General features: G+C 41.2%; 1 protein-coding gene across 4 annotated transcripts in view; it reads left to right on the forward strand.

Moving 5' to 3' along the window:
- The window catches only part of caln2 (calneuron 2), a 33145-nt gene extending 19221 nt beyond the window's left edge, over positions 1-13924 (forward strand). For all 4 annotated transcript variants that reach the window (XM_037118425.1, XM_037118426.1, XM_037118424.1 and 1 more), the window contains exons 5-6: positions 6002-6155; positions 9763-13924. In XM_037118425.1, coding sequence (XP_036974320.1) covers positions 6002-6155; positions 9763-9890 — 282 coding nt within the window. In that variant the 3' untranslated portion in view covers positions 9891-13924. The remainder of the gene's footprint in view (positions 1-6001; positions 6156-9762) is intronic.
- The last annotated feature ends 1483 nt before the right edge of the window (positions 13925-15407 follow it).

Raw genomic sequence — 15407 nt, forward strand, 5'->3', positions numbered from 1 at the left:
TATGATTTTTTATGCTATATGGTCATGTTAGAGAGCAGGTTAAAACTGTTGCCATCAGTCTCTGGTCTCATATGACATTTTATTTGGGGCGACACACATTTGTTTGGGTTCTTTCTTCGGGACGGCAACATGTCGACAGGAGAAACGAGGGATTGAACAAACCCTACGATCACCCGCACACAAGTAATGACGTACAAATTTAGTCCTTGGCCACGTAACAACACCGATGTCTACGTTTGTTTCTATGCGTCCTCCGCTAGTCTTCTGGGAGTCCTGAACATAGAAATATAGAGAAATGCAATGAGAAAAGAAGGGTTAACCAAATTTAAAAACAAACAAATCAAGGAAAAGACTTGACAGTATGATTAACAGAAAAAACAGGAAATAAAACACAGATGTTGGGTGAAAATGGATGAAAAGAAAGCAAACTCAAGGATATTAAAATACCAACAGCCAGACATACAAACATACATGCGTCTGTGTGCTTGTCCTGTTGTTTAGCGAGATATTTGTTTGCATGCAGATTTAATCTAATTAGCGAGAGGCTCCCAGAGTGTTACTGGCCTATATATGATATAACACCGTACAGTAAACAGTGTTTGTGTGGTGTTTTTGTTGGCATCCCCGTGGCAAAGATTACAGGAATGTTTCCCCTTTTCCTCAAGAGAATCAACTTCCAACAACACAGGACAAAATGTGCATTAATTCATTCATTTAGTTTATAATAGAGACATGAAAGCAGATAAAAATTATGCCAGACCAATCAGCCTTTATTTTATCTTTTTTTTTTTTTTTTTTTGGAAGATTTTGCACCCGGTGGCAGATGAAACTGCACAGAGAAAGCGAGATTTATAGGGAACCAGTCTAAACACAGATGGTGTCATTATTCTTAGCCATTAGATTGTGCAAACAACACTTAGTTTATAATGATACATGAAAGCAAACTGGAAGGGAAACTGGAGAGAAACAACATCTCTACAGCTCTCGATTTAACCCGTTAAATAAAGTGTTTTGTGACTTTTTGCACTGCGACATTTCCTCTTCCACGTTTGTGTGGAGGACAGAACATTTATTATTTATATGACTGAAAATTAGTCGCCTTGTCAGAGAAATGTAAACGAGCAGAAGTCATTTTAAGCCCCTGAACAACCTTCGTCGCCTCACGCAGCCAATGATTTCTATTTATTTCCACAGTGTGAAACTCAGGCAGACTCTTTAAAGGAGAAATATTAGGCTCATTTTCAGGTTCATAATTTTTTTCTTTATTACTCGTTACTGCTAGAATAGGTTTACATGCTTCACTGCCCAAATGAAACATCAGTTTTCTCACACCGTCCAGTGCAGCAGCTCTGTATTCCCCCTCTGTCTGAAACACTCTGTGTTAGCACTTTAAGGTTCCGCCCCCTGAACACCCAGTGTCCCCTGATTGGTCAGTTCACACATGCCTGAGCCAGCAGTGTAGAAAAATCAATAAACTAGCTGCGAGGCTTAAATTCTGCAATTTTGTGACATGGTGATGTAGTGTGATGTCACAAAGTCACAAATTAAAGGTGAGACTCCTGACGAGGCGTTTCAGGAGCAGGGTTTTCTGTGGGAGAAATTAGCTTCTGTTGACCTTTGTAACTTTCAAGATCTTCCACATGTACAAGAACATGAAACACTGAGGGAAATGAAAAGGAAAACCATAACAAGTGTCTTGATAAAGTTATAGAAAGTACCTCAACTACCTATATCGACTTTTCCCAATGGAAACAGATCAAAATGAGGATGAACGAGGCAGAATGAAATAGGCTTATCACTGCCGTCTGCATCTGTGACGACCGTCTGCAGCGTTCATCCAGACGACCAGTGATGCCAAATGTAGAGTGAATTAATATAAAACATGGTGTGTGTCTCTGTTGCATAATAACTGCCATTTGGTGGATTTGGAGAGTGTAGTAACATAAGTGCAATTATATTAACACTAGTGTCTGAAAGGAGGCAGCGACAGACAGAGCCTCCACTGTGGAACATTTTCCTTCAGATTGACTGAATCAGTTGATATTTTTAGGTATCGTCTCTCATTACATCACATACAATCGTGGCCTGATTCAAATCTTTTTCATCTATTATTCATTTGTGGTTGACTGGAGTCTCTGCCGTCTTTACTACACCTGCACTTTTATACAATCAAGAGCTCTTTATATGTGTTTCTCTACGCGGATGTCTTTCCCTTGTGGTCGAAGCACTTTGGCACAAACCTGGCTCTGTGTTCCAAGCAAACTTCAAAGTGTAATCTAAGTCTGACAGCACTGCTGTCGGACGGAGAAACAGGAAAAAGAGAGCAGACAGTAAAAGGAACAGTGCTTGCAGGTTGTCACTCTGGGCGACTTTTTAGAGAAGGGTCACAGGACACAAAGCAGGTGGTAGACTGACGAAACAAGCTTTCGCCGTACGAGGGCAGCGAGGATTAGACGGGGGAGACGGCGTGTAAGCACCTGTTCTTCTGATTGATGTGTCCTGGCTCCTTCGGCATGTCGCTGGTCACTGCTCTCCATCCCCTGCTGTTTTCCTGTCACGCACACGCTCGCAGGCACACAGATACACAAACATCGCACATCGGAGTTCACTCAGTGAAAGACAAAATGCTCTGACAGGCAAACTCTCGAGTCGTTGCATCCCCTGTTCATCACTCTGTGTGTGTGTGTGAGTGTGTGTTTGTGTGCTTGTCCTTCAGACACCGGGCAGAGGGAGAAATCACTGCGTTGGTCGGTAACAGGTAGCGGCTCCACTGTGGCTTTTCCCCCCTTTCAGACGGACAGACAGGAACATTGTACATTCTCCATGCTCCTGCTCTGAGCTGTCATGTTGTCTGTCCTGCGGCTGCAGTCCAAAGAGTTGTTCCTCCATTTCCGTGCATCTATTCAAAGCAGAGACAGCTTTGGCAGGATGAGGGGGCAGAAATCAGGCGGCTCAGTCCCTCCGACTGCCGCTGCCACTCCCTGTTTCTCTGCCCTGGGGTGACACACCAGGTTGCATGAGTCAGAGAAGCGAAATGGTCCAATCTGTGTTTCTGTTTGGTCACATATTTGGGAACATAATCACATAACGTAACTGCAGAATTTGCAGCAAAAAAACCAAAACATTACTGCTGCAGACAAGCCTTAAACAGCATCAGGAAATATGAATAACTGAGATGAAGTCGTCGTCCAGTGTTTAAAGCGTGTGTCAATCAAACAGAGAGCGTCCAACAGTTAAATCTTAGTGGTGGAGCGACACTTCTGTTTACATTTGGATTATGTGCCTCGTCTTGTTTAAACCGCGGCTAAGTCGTTTACAACTTACGATGCTGTAATTTGGAATCTTGTTTGTTGTGCTCTTATATCTTTATCCTCTCCTGCGACTTTCGCTTGTTTGCTAATTAAAGAAGCCGAAGAGTGAAAAAATCAGACAAGACAAAAGGTTGTTTTAGTTCGATTTAATTTGCAAAATTGGAATAATATCGATTTGAAGCTCCTTGGCTCTCCACAAAAGCTCGCTTGTGCTCGTTTGGTGTGTGTGTGTGTGTGTGTGTGTGTGAAACGATGCTTCAGGTTTGCTGTTAATGTTGTTTGAGTTTGTATTGCGTGTGTGTCTGTGTGTGCATTAACATTGGTGTTTCCATAATTGCAGTGTAAATCATCTCAAAAGGCAACATGAACAGTTAGTTTGGACTCACTAGACACTTCCAGAGCTTCATGGTTGCACATCAGTTCACAGGAGCACGAATGCAAAACACAATAAGTGCGTTCATTCAGTTTGTGTGTTTGTGTGTTGTCATTTATGTGGCCGATGAAATCTGATGCCTCTGAATCATTTCATTGACTTCTACGTTACATTCCATCGATTGCTCTGTTGCAGTGTTGACATTACAGAGAACATCGATACACTGAGTGGAGCTGGGTATAATTTGATTTTTCTTTTCTTTCCCCTCTATACTCGTGCCAAAACGATACTTGAGTTTTGGAATCAATACAGAAACTAGACTTTTCTGGTACATCATTTTGGGAATTGTTGAACAAAACCATTTTCAAATAAAAACTGTTTTCTAAACACAAGCGAGATTATGTTTTGAATCAGTGTTTGTGGTTTTAGGAATCGTTAAACCAGTAGATTAGATTTCTCGCTGAGAGTTACATGAAAACATTAACACAACTCCTTTTCCTCATTTAAAGCTGCTGTAGGTGATTTATTTTCATTGCCCATTTTGTCCAATCAGGACAGAAAACTCTATAAAGAGGCAGTCCTGTCTGTTCATGAACATAAATGTATGATTTGTGGTTGCACGTAGCCTCCACACAGAGTCATTTTATTCATGTGCGCTGGCGTGTTTGCGTCGCCGGTGAGCAGATTGCCAGCTGTACTTAACCCTTTAAACACACCGACTCCCTGAGCCCACTGCTGTTTCTCTGGGCTCGAGAAGTGTCTGCAGGGAGGGCAGTGGCTCTGTACAACCCCGGCTTGAATGACTTGGTGTGAGCATCCAGCCTGTCTGCTCTGTCCAGCCCAGAAACACTGGAGGAGGAGCAGCTGGCAATAGCTAAAGAGTGCAGTGTGTTTACTGGGGAAACTACAGGTCACAATCCATAATCCCTGTTATTAGCACCAGAGGAGAAGTCAGAAAATGAGATGCACCCAGGCGGACTGATCACAGTTGTTGCGATCCGTGTCACTGCAATGTGCTGTTACTTTTCTGGGTAGGTGCATGTCAGGCTAAGGCGGCGGGCATGCACCTCTGCAGATTCAACACAGAGGCATTAATCAAGCATCATACTAAGAAAAGAATAAGGTAAAGAGAGCTGACTCAAAAAGAGTTTGGTGACTTAGAATATGAAGTTACAGTCGGGAAACATTCAGTTTAGCTTAGCAAGAGATAATGATTATACTCAGCATACCAGCAATTTTGGTAACAAATCTGAATCATTGTCAGGTTTCTGTAATCGCTGATCACATTTCAGCCAGTATAAATATTGCAGTTTGATATGAAGTCCGACCAGTAGCACAGTTTCTAACCTCTCATCAGATAGTTTTCCTTCAGTAAACAGTCTGTGTTGTTACCTGAGCACAACAGATGCTTCTTTTTAGTGTTTAACGAGCATTGCTATAAAGCAGGAGGATTATTGTTCCTGGGTTGAAATGAGCATTCCCTCATCACCATCACAACTATCTTTTCTACGTCTCTGCCACTGTTGTCTGCCAGTTCTGTTCCTCCATCTGTGTCTTCCACTACTTCCTTCGTTTCATTTTTCTCTGCCCTCGCCACTTCCATATTTCTCATCTTCCAATATCTCCTCTCTCGATCATTCTCCTCTCTATCTCCTCTTTGCATTTCCTCTCTCAGTGTGTCCATCTGTTGTGCTAAACCGAGCGACTGATTGTGTTTGAAGCTGTCAGGGAGGTAAATAATCCAGACGTAGATGCTTGTGGGTTTGACGATGGCGTGTTTGTGTCTGTGTGAGGTTGGGGAGGGGGGGATCTGCCAGCGGGGACAGGAAGGATGTGATGCTTTTAGAGGGGCAGGCAGGGAATAGAGAACAGAGGCTAAGATTCAGACTTCAAGTCAGCTATTGGTCACAGCCTCATAAATCATTTTAGACATGAACATGCAGACACAACTGAGAATACAACCACCTACAAGAAAGTGAATGTGGTGGTATTTCCATTTTAATTGATACATCCATTAAACCAGTTGCACTTGCATATATTTATCTGCGTATATCGCTGCGCACACACGCGTTTGCATACTGATTCAGGCACCCAAATATAGCAGCAGTGCTGCATCGGCTAACATGCTGCTCCGTTACAACTGACACCTCTCCTACTTACATAATGCACCTGTATGTTACACACTCAGGTAATAAAACACAAATTCATACATCCTGCACATTTCACACCTCATTCTTGTCCTCTGTGTTTATCTGCCCTCATAACGCCAGTGTGTGGATGACTGTGTCTCTGCATTGATTGCCGTGTGCCCCTGCAGTTCGACATGCAGCAGCTGTCTCTGGATGAGCTGAAGCAGGTGCTGTTCCACGCCTTCCGGGACCACCTGACAATGAAGGACATAGAGAACATCATCATCACCGAGGAGGAGAGCCTCAATGAAACCTCAGGGAACTGCCCTGAGTACGAGGGAGGTGAGGAAGCTGCTCTCGGCTCTTTCAAATATCTTCTACTTGTACAAAGTAATTTCATTTTATGCAGTAATTTGACACTGAGATAAGTACGGTAAACGTTGGACCAAAACGTTTTCCAAATAACTAACTGTACGCTTTATCAAGATGTTTAATAAATAATTTGAGATTCTGGGAAATCCACTTATTTTCCTTTATGCTGAGGATTAGATAAGATCGATTCCTCTCATATCTATGTGCTAAGAAGTCTGCAGAGACGGAGCCAAGAGGCAATTATCTTTGGTTAGCATGTAGATTGGGAGCAAGACTCCTAGGTTGTGTTTTCAGACCTCTGAATTGCAACCCGCAATTCTCACGGCATTTCAAATGTGTAATGCTCATGTGCTGTTTCTCCGTTTCTGCTGCTCATGAGAGACACTCGGCCAGTAATCCTGAGAGGACTGAGAATGAGGATGTCGTCCGCACACATAGCAAGCTAGCTACACCGCTGCAGCCTTAAAAACAGTGAGAGAAGAACTGCAAGATAGATGTTCTGCTCATTTATAAGAAGAACTAGAGACCGGATGCAGCAATGGTGCCTTTTCAGTCCAGTGGGAATTGCAAGTTTTCTAGCTTTCTGATTTACTTCTTGGTTTTGCAGACCACTGAATGTGCCACAGGCTCGGCCCTGATCAAGGACCGTGAATCGAACATGTACAATAGGAAGAGCCATAACTGACCTTGTTTGCAGCTCTCGGAATCCTGCCAATAGGTTTTTGCAGACATCTTGGTGGTCTACCAGAAAAATGCTTTTTGGGCTGCAGAGGAATTTTTCGCTGCAATCCCTCTGAAACAAAAAAAAAAAAAACGCAGTTCATTCTGTCATCAGGCGACGAGGAAACAGCCAGCGAGCAGCACCACTAAAGCTCACTAGTGCACATCTTATTTCTTGTTTGTTTGATTCATACAATGGAGATTTAACTGTTTTGAGATGTGATTTTTGGGGGAAGTTACTATAGGGTAACTTGTTAGTGACCTTGGGTGTAGTTACTTCCTGGAGAGCTTTTTCCTCCTGTGTCCGATGACTGATTTGCCTCCAACATGGCCCTCGCTCCATACTTAGGGCCCAGATATGAGAGTGGTATCACTCTGTTCGTCTTATTCTTCAAAAGAAAGCAAATACGCATATTTCCCAGCATGTGAAACTACTCCTTTAGGGCTAAACTGTACACAAATATATAAACTCAGAAATCCATCACTGCCTCCATCAGTGGATACTTCACATTTTGACGTGATTAGAACAGTGATCTGTATTTAAAATCCCACTTGATTTGTCCAGAAGGCAACACAAGTAATCTACCAGAACAATAGACTCGCATTTTCAGATATGAGATGCAATAAAGCAGGAAAAATACTGAGGAGTGTGAAGGCGAGAAGAAAGCAGCGACAGGAGGGAACTCTTTGTTCAGTTAGAATGAAGTGGAAAAGACAAATTGACACGTTTTAAAGAGGATGAAATGAAACGTATAGCACTTTTCAAAGCACACATAAATAAGTTTCTCAGTCTTCAATGCGATATTATGAATTTTTAACCTGCTGCTGTACCAACATGAATATCCACCACACTGGTTTCATCTTTAAGGTCACGATCCTGAGAGAAAGATCAAGAACAATGAGGCATATTCAAGAAAACAGATGTAATATTAAAATGAAAAACATCAGTTAAGCTTAAGGTAATGTAACATTCCTTTGAGCTTCAAAGGTTTTCTCAGTGTCCGGGTGCTCAAGTGAAATGCAGAGGACATTTTTCTGCTGCTTTAGGGAGAAGTGGGAAACAAAAACTTGTGAAACATCCGTAAGTCAGACTAGGACAAAGGTGCAGACAGATCAAGCATGCTAGAAAACGAGGAAAGTCTTAATGAATCCATTGGGTACTGGCCCGCAGTCTCGGGAAGTCCTAAAAAGAGACAGCCAGGAGGAAATGTAGAAAGTTTGCGGCGAAGGGACAGTGAAGGAGGAGATAAGAGGCTAAAGAAGGGATCAGGGAACTGCTGGGTTGGCACTCTCTTTCACAAAGTTTCTGGTGCTGAAGGAAGGGCGTGACGTGGAGTTAGAGAGAGGAATGAGAACAGTAAAAAGATGTTGAAAGAGGAGAAGAAGGCAGGGAAAGGATGAAGAAGAGATGAAGGGTTATAGAGCCTCTCTTGTGAAGATGGTTCCCCACATTTAACCCTCTTACCTCAGCTACCCTCTTTCATGCCTGCTTCCTTCCTGTCTTCCTCCCATCCGGTGGGACCTCAGCACCTTTTTTTTTGCAGTCCATCTCACATCCAAGATTCAGAACTCTGACTTGATTTATTGATGCGGTGTGTGATTCTTACAAACCGAGACAAGGAGGCTGAAAGAGAGGAAAGTTTTCGTTGTTGCTCTTGCTGCAAGGCCTGTTGGAGGACCCATCTGTCTCTACTCCTCTTCCTCTTTCAATCTCCAGAGAGTATGTCTTTCGGGTAAAAAAAAAGGCCTTTCAGCCCACACAGTTCGGTAGCAGAACAAAACTTCAACGTAACTCCTGGTGTCTTTGTTTTCTCTGCAGCATAGAAGTATTAGAGTATCAGAACCTGTTTCTGCCTCTTATGTGTTCACCACTTTTACATCGGAGACACTTCGGATTTAGGCCACAGAAAAAAGCTGCCAAATATGGCAGAAGTGCTGCTATTTCATCCGCATCTGTTTTGGGTCAAAGAACAGAAGTGCACCTTGTCAGAAAGGTTCGAATACATTTCACTTTACAAGAATCAAACAGACATGTGTGTGAGTTAATTCTTCCACCGACTCCTTTATAATGCTGCAAACCGGCCCGTGACCGTGTTGTTCTGTAGTTTATGTCCAGCAGAATTGTATGTGGATTTCTCTGTGGCACTTTCATATATATAATCAAAAATGGCATGAAAATCTTCCTCTCTAAAACAAATTAACAACTCTGCCGTCCTCATTATGGGACCTTTAAAGCTTGTTGTACTAGAAGCGGGTCTTTTGCTTGGCTTAGCTTAAAGGACAACAAATGAGTGAAAATCCGTCTGTGTTCAAAGAATCTATCAGCACCTTTAATGCTCACAAATTAACAGTTATATCTTGTTATTTTTATCCTCACATAGACCACAGTGTAAAAACTGCTCTTAATGGTTTTACGGGGGTTATGTGTTGGATTTTTTCTTGGTGACTTGCTTCTTGCCAAATTCACAAAGTCAGTTTTTGTATAAATTTAGAAAGTGAGATGTAATGTGTGACTAGGTGAGCAGTAGAGCTGCTGGTTGGCACATTTGTTTTTACTTTTGGGAAAAGCCTGGCTGCTGCCAGTTTATGCTTACTTAAGCTAACTCTCTCCCATCTCCAGGGAGACAGGTATTTATCTTCTTTCTCTAAACCTCCACAAAACAAAAAAAACAATTAATAACTGCATTTCCTAAAATTTCGAACCATTCCTTTCAAGTTGTGTTTTTATATGGAAGTCAATAAATTAATCTGTAACAAATCACCATGACAGCAGAGGCAAAAACTGGAAGATTTAGAAACTCCAGTTTCAACAGAAACGTACTCATCTCTAATTTCTTTTCTCCTTCTTTCCACACAGTCCATCCTAAGAAGAAGAATCGGCAGACGTGTGTCAGGAAAAGCCTGATCTGCGCCTTCGCGATGGCTTTCATCATCAGTGTCATGCTTATTGCGGCCAATCAGATGCTGCGGAACGGCATGGAGTAACCAATTGCACTGTGAGCATGGAGAGAGGACAGAACAGCCATGACCTCACATCTTGTCTTTGCAGCCAAAGCTGGACCAGCCACAACCCGAGCACTTCTCTAAACAATCAGTTCAGTTTTTGTTCATTTATTATTTTTTTTTTAGTTCAATTTTGAACTCGTAGAAGCAGACAGGTGTGGGCGGAGTGAAGAGAGGAGGTGTATTTGTTTCGCATTGAAGATGTCACCATGTAGAGTTACTGGACTTATAAGAAGAGAGAGAAAAAAAAACCTGGACTGGGAAGGAATTGTGTTTTTCTATAAACGGCAAGGATAAATAGTGAGTTTTGTTTTGCTGTTTTCAAGACCGAGACCACCCTTTAAACTTGATTTTCTAATTACCGGAAAATGTTTATCAGGTGCTTTGAGCCATTCCTAATTTGAAAAAACAAACAAACAGTGGATATTATGGACAACTGCATATTTACCCAAGAGAAGTGGCGTTGAATGTGGAATGAGTGAATGTGGGTACAGTATTTAACTGCATTGTAAATCCCTCACATTTCATAAAATCACATCTAAACATCGCACCTTTTTGGTTTTTGTGGAACATCGACATCCTCGGTTCAGTCTGCTAATCTTTGGGCATATCAAGTCTTTATGTGTATCTAGAAAGAGCACAAGTCGATACTCAGCGATGGACCACTTCAGAATCGTCACCGTCCTGTTATCTCTACTCTTTAGTCTTAATACCGATCGATCAATCGATCGATCGATCGATTCGTTTGTGTGGGTGTACAAAAAAGACAGCGCTGTCCACATGCTCACTGTGAGCTCGTGCTTGTCTGAGATCTGTGTGAAGGTACGAAACAGACGCCAGGGTAGCATTTGGTTAACGTTAGCACCAGGATGAGATGTTATTTTTAGTCATGTGTTGGTAGAAAATGTCTCACCTCAGTGTCTCATTGTGATACTGCCCAACTGTGGTAAATATAAACCACGCAAAAGCATGCCAGTATGTACACTGCCATACCAAACACTGATCCACGTTCCCATGGGTTTCGCTGTATATATAGTACTACTTAGCTCGTGTAATGTATTATTCTTCTCAACAGCAGAATGTACGAAGGGTAGAAACTAGTGAGATAAATCAGGGATATACAGAAGAGCTGTGAAACACTGTCGGCACGGCTGTTTTTCTTGGAGAAGGTCGCATCCTAGTGGGTAAAATGTGAACTGCAGCTTGAACAACCACGTTTACAAGGTGTTCAGAAGTCAAGACAAACACCACTTAATCTGAGCTTTGACACGTGTCAGTGTCACGCAGCCAGTTCCGTCTGTATTGGATTTATTCTTTATTTTTCTTTTCGGCTACAACCCAAATTGTGTTGTCGCACCGGTGTGCAGCTCAGGACCGGATGAGAGCCTGAAGGTGACGGCTGCTGTACCTGCAGTAGTTTCTGGGGTCATAGCTGTGTTTTATGGTTCAGGCCTGATAGCTCTGCAGGTTTATATGAGCTTTCTGGGATGGAAAAAGTTTCGTCAAGGTTGAAAGGAGTTTACAATCATGCTCCTCTTCTTTTATAATGGAGCAGCCCGAGGTTGAACATCCCAATGACACCACAGATTAAATTTCTAGATGTTTTTTTTTTTTTTTTTTAGCGGGTGTGGGGTCGGGTGATAAAGACATGTAATTGTTTTTCTGTCAGTGAAGTAGTACCGTAATTAAATGTTCAGACCCTGTGATTCTTCTGCAAAATTATGCTGTCCAACTGAAGGACTGCAAGCAAACTGTCACTCAAATCGAAGATTACCTGCGATTAATTTTTGTTAAAGGATAACTCTGTTTACAGGTCTTGGAGAGAGCTACTGCATATATACATATAAAAAACTATAAAGTATATATAAAGTATAAATAGTATAAAGCTTTTTCTGTTGCCAGAGGAAGCTGCATGTCATCTGGTAAATTGCCTCCAGTGATGTCACTCAGTACCTAAACTGCATTGTGGGTAATGTAGGCAAGTCTCCCTTTCATAAAAGTAAAGATATCTTGTTAAAATATTATTTTGGTAAAAGTAAAAGTCAACCATATGAACAGCACGTGGGTAAAGGTCCAAGAGAATCAGATATTAAATGTACACAAGTATCAAAAGTACAAATGAAAGTAAATTTAGATGAATTGATGCGCTACATATTATAGCCAGCCAATTATCAGATCCAATATTATGAAATAGATTAATTAAGAAATGAGCTACCTAGGCACTGATGTAGTCTATAAAGTAACCAATAAAGATGGAGATGGAGTAAAAGTATAATATCTGCCTCCAAAATGTAGTGAAGTGGAAGTATAAAGAAGCACGAAATGGAAATACTCAAGTACAGACGTCTAAAGCAAATATACTTAAATGTGCAAGACCTGTAAACACACTTTAATGTGTTGTTACCCTTTAAACACATTTAAAATTGGTAAAATACGGTTTATTAATATAAATTATATAATTTTATATGTGATATTCGTGTGATTTTAAAGATCCAGTGTGCAGGATTTAGAGGCATAAATGGAATATAATATTCATAATTATATTTCATATGTGTATAATCACCTGAGTTGAAGAATCGTTGTGTTTTTGTCACCTTCGAATGAGCCTTTTATAGTTTATTAGAGTCTACACAGTCTGCCATGTTGCACTGCCATGTTTCTACAGTAGCCCAGAACGGACAAACTAAACACAGGCTGTCAATCGCTCTTAGATGCCACTAAATCCTACACATTGGACCTTTAAGTAGTGAAGCTCTTTGCATTAATACTCTGACAGTTATCTGAGCCCAGCCCTACGTAGACGCCATGACAGCCTACATATGTGGATTCACTAAATGACGCGGACGTTATTTGATTAGGAGGCTGTTTGTTCCCATTAATACCGCCGAGTGATTATTTGTTCTCCGGTCTTTTTGCCGAGGCCGGACGAAAACAAAACAAGATACTCCACTCAAACTAATGTGCAACCATGTGAGATTACATCTTAGATGAATTATTAAAGCGGAGAGGGCTTTCTTTTAAAATGGAAAAAATAAAAATAAAATAAGAATAGCTTTGTAAGATCACAGCAAAAATGTATTATACTGTAAATCAGTATGCATGTTGTTGTTTAGATTTCCGTTGTCTTTGAAAGACGAGGAAATCCATTTAATCTTTCTTTGTGGTGGCACAGCCTTGGTTTCAATGTAGGTATGTATGTACTTCACATATTTGACTTTCCAGTTTGTACTGTAATAGCCATTTTTTCTAGTTTCTACCAGCTATTAATCAAATCAGAGTGCAGGAGAGGGCATTTTCATAAATATGCAAATACAAGGTCACTTCATCATCATCTCTGTTTCACGTCCTCATGGGTTGAGTCTGTACAGGCCTCACTGTGGATGGTTAAACTTGACATGGAATACAGTATAATGTGTGTTTTCACTGCCTCATAGTCCTGTATAAACTGCTGTAAAATGTATGCTACACTTATCCTCGTAAGTCAGTTTTACGTCTTTGATATTCTCAACACATCGACATTCGACCAGTGGACCATGTTTTCACCTTTGTCTACCCACGTCATGGTCCTCCTGAAACCAGCATAGACCACTTTATCTTAACAATTCTCTAATAATTGTGCCACTCAGACATCCTTGCATGGCTATGTGAGGGGAAATTTGTTTGAAAGACCTTTTACCAACACTTTTGAAGTTTACATTATTATACTGTACATCTTTAACGGGACGGAGTCAGTTCATGATTTTCATGTTTTTTGAAAGTTGCTTTTGAGATTTGTTTTTACCAAAACATGTTTTTACCTTGTAGATTGTATAGAGATTAAAAACTAAACACAGATATGTAATACAAAACCTTGGCATGCTGCTTAGAAAAGGAGAAAGAAAAACAGCAATAGTCGCCAACTGAATGGATATTTAAAAATGCAAATAACAAGTTTAATCTGTTTAATCTAAAAAAAAAAAAAAATTTAAAAATATATCCATATATGTTTATGCAATAAAACCTGGTTTTGATAGAAATATAAGGCATCTGTGTTTAATTGTGGAAGATGTTTGTGCTTCTTTGTCTCAAGACAGACGACATGTTGAATAAAATAAGGGCAAAACAAGTAACATATGAAGGTAAAGGTAAAAACAGGGGGCAGCACATCGCCAGAGTGACCGCTAAGTGTTGCTAATTGTAGCTGCTAGCTCTTAGTTAGCTCAGTTAGCTGTGCAGCTAGCGGTCTGTACTGGAAGCCCGGGGCCCAGGGGATTCTTAGTGTTTAGACCCCAGCACAGGCTCTTCAGACCGGGAAGAGACACCCGACTGCTACCTGGTTAGCATGCTAACTTCTGTAGATTCCTCTGCAACATAATCCATAGACATCACTATGTCAATATGGCCGCTTCTGTTGATAATTTTAGTACATTTTTGAATGTTTTCCCTTTGAGTAAGGCATCTATATTACACAGAACGTCTGCCTCACTTTAAGCTGTTGAGCAGAAATATTTTCACTCTTTATATCTGTTGCTTTACTTGTCACTTGATGTGATTGTTGCAGTGTCAGTTTAAATACCAACCCTATAAATAGAATGACAACAAAGCCTGGTTTTCACTGAGCGTCCCCCCCCACCCCGCTGCTGTTTCCCCTTCAGGTGTCAGAGTGTCCGTAAAGGATCTGTGAGTCAGAGGATCAGCCGCTTCTGAAGCAAAAAGGTTCACTGCACTGACATCACCTTCACACAACACACACAGCTCACGTAGCCCTACAAACACAACTGCTTTGAGTGGACTGTGAGGAGACAAAACTTGACCTTCCACTACCGAGAACTGCATCTTATAAAACTCTGTTTCGCCCGCTGCAGTACGTGATGGCTGGAGGTGAATTTGCACATTTGTCAACTTGTGTCAGAGAGGACTTTCCCGTGGAGCAGTTCTGGCATCCGCCCTCGCTCTAAATCATGATAATTAGGGAGCAAAGGTCAAATACGAGTGAGAACAGCCTCATAGCAGATGCACCCGAACCCCATTAACCGACAGATAATGAAGCAAAACATGCCATTAAGTGGACAAACAAGGCATTAGCGTAATGGTCCAGGCAGACAATACTTAGGACTGTTTTCATTTTGGTGGGTGGAATTAAGGGGTCGGACTTAATAAGGTCATTTCGAACTTCTCTGACCACTGCAGGCCTGCAGACAGAAACACTTGGACCCTGTGAAGGTCCAGTGAATGTGCGCTCCCCAAAATCTGCTTCTGCTGTGTCACACCTACATAAAACATGAAGACTAACTGTTATTATTATCAATAGCTATAATTTACTTTTTTTTCTGACAGGTGTTGCATCTTCATTTTTCCTGGTTATCTTTCACCTCTTTACACTTACTTGGAGCAGCTTTCTAAGCTGACTGAAAGAAGTTGGTTGTTACATGATTATCTGGGTCTAAAGCCTCTGCCACTTACCTATTTTTTTAGTATATAATTTAATACTTTTTTTTCTGGCATCAATTTATGTGCAGG

Source organism: Acanthopagrus latus, chromosome 13 (assembly GCF_904848185.1).
Source record: "Acanthopagrus latus isolate v.2019 chromosome 13, fAcaLat1.1, whole genome shotgun sequence".
NCBI classification, from domain to species: Eukaryota; Metazoa; Chordata; class Actinopteri; order Spariformes; family Sparidae; genus Acanthopagrus; species Acanthopagrus latus.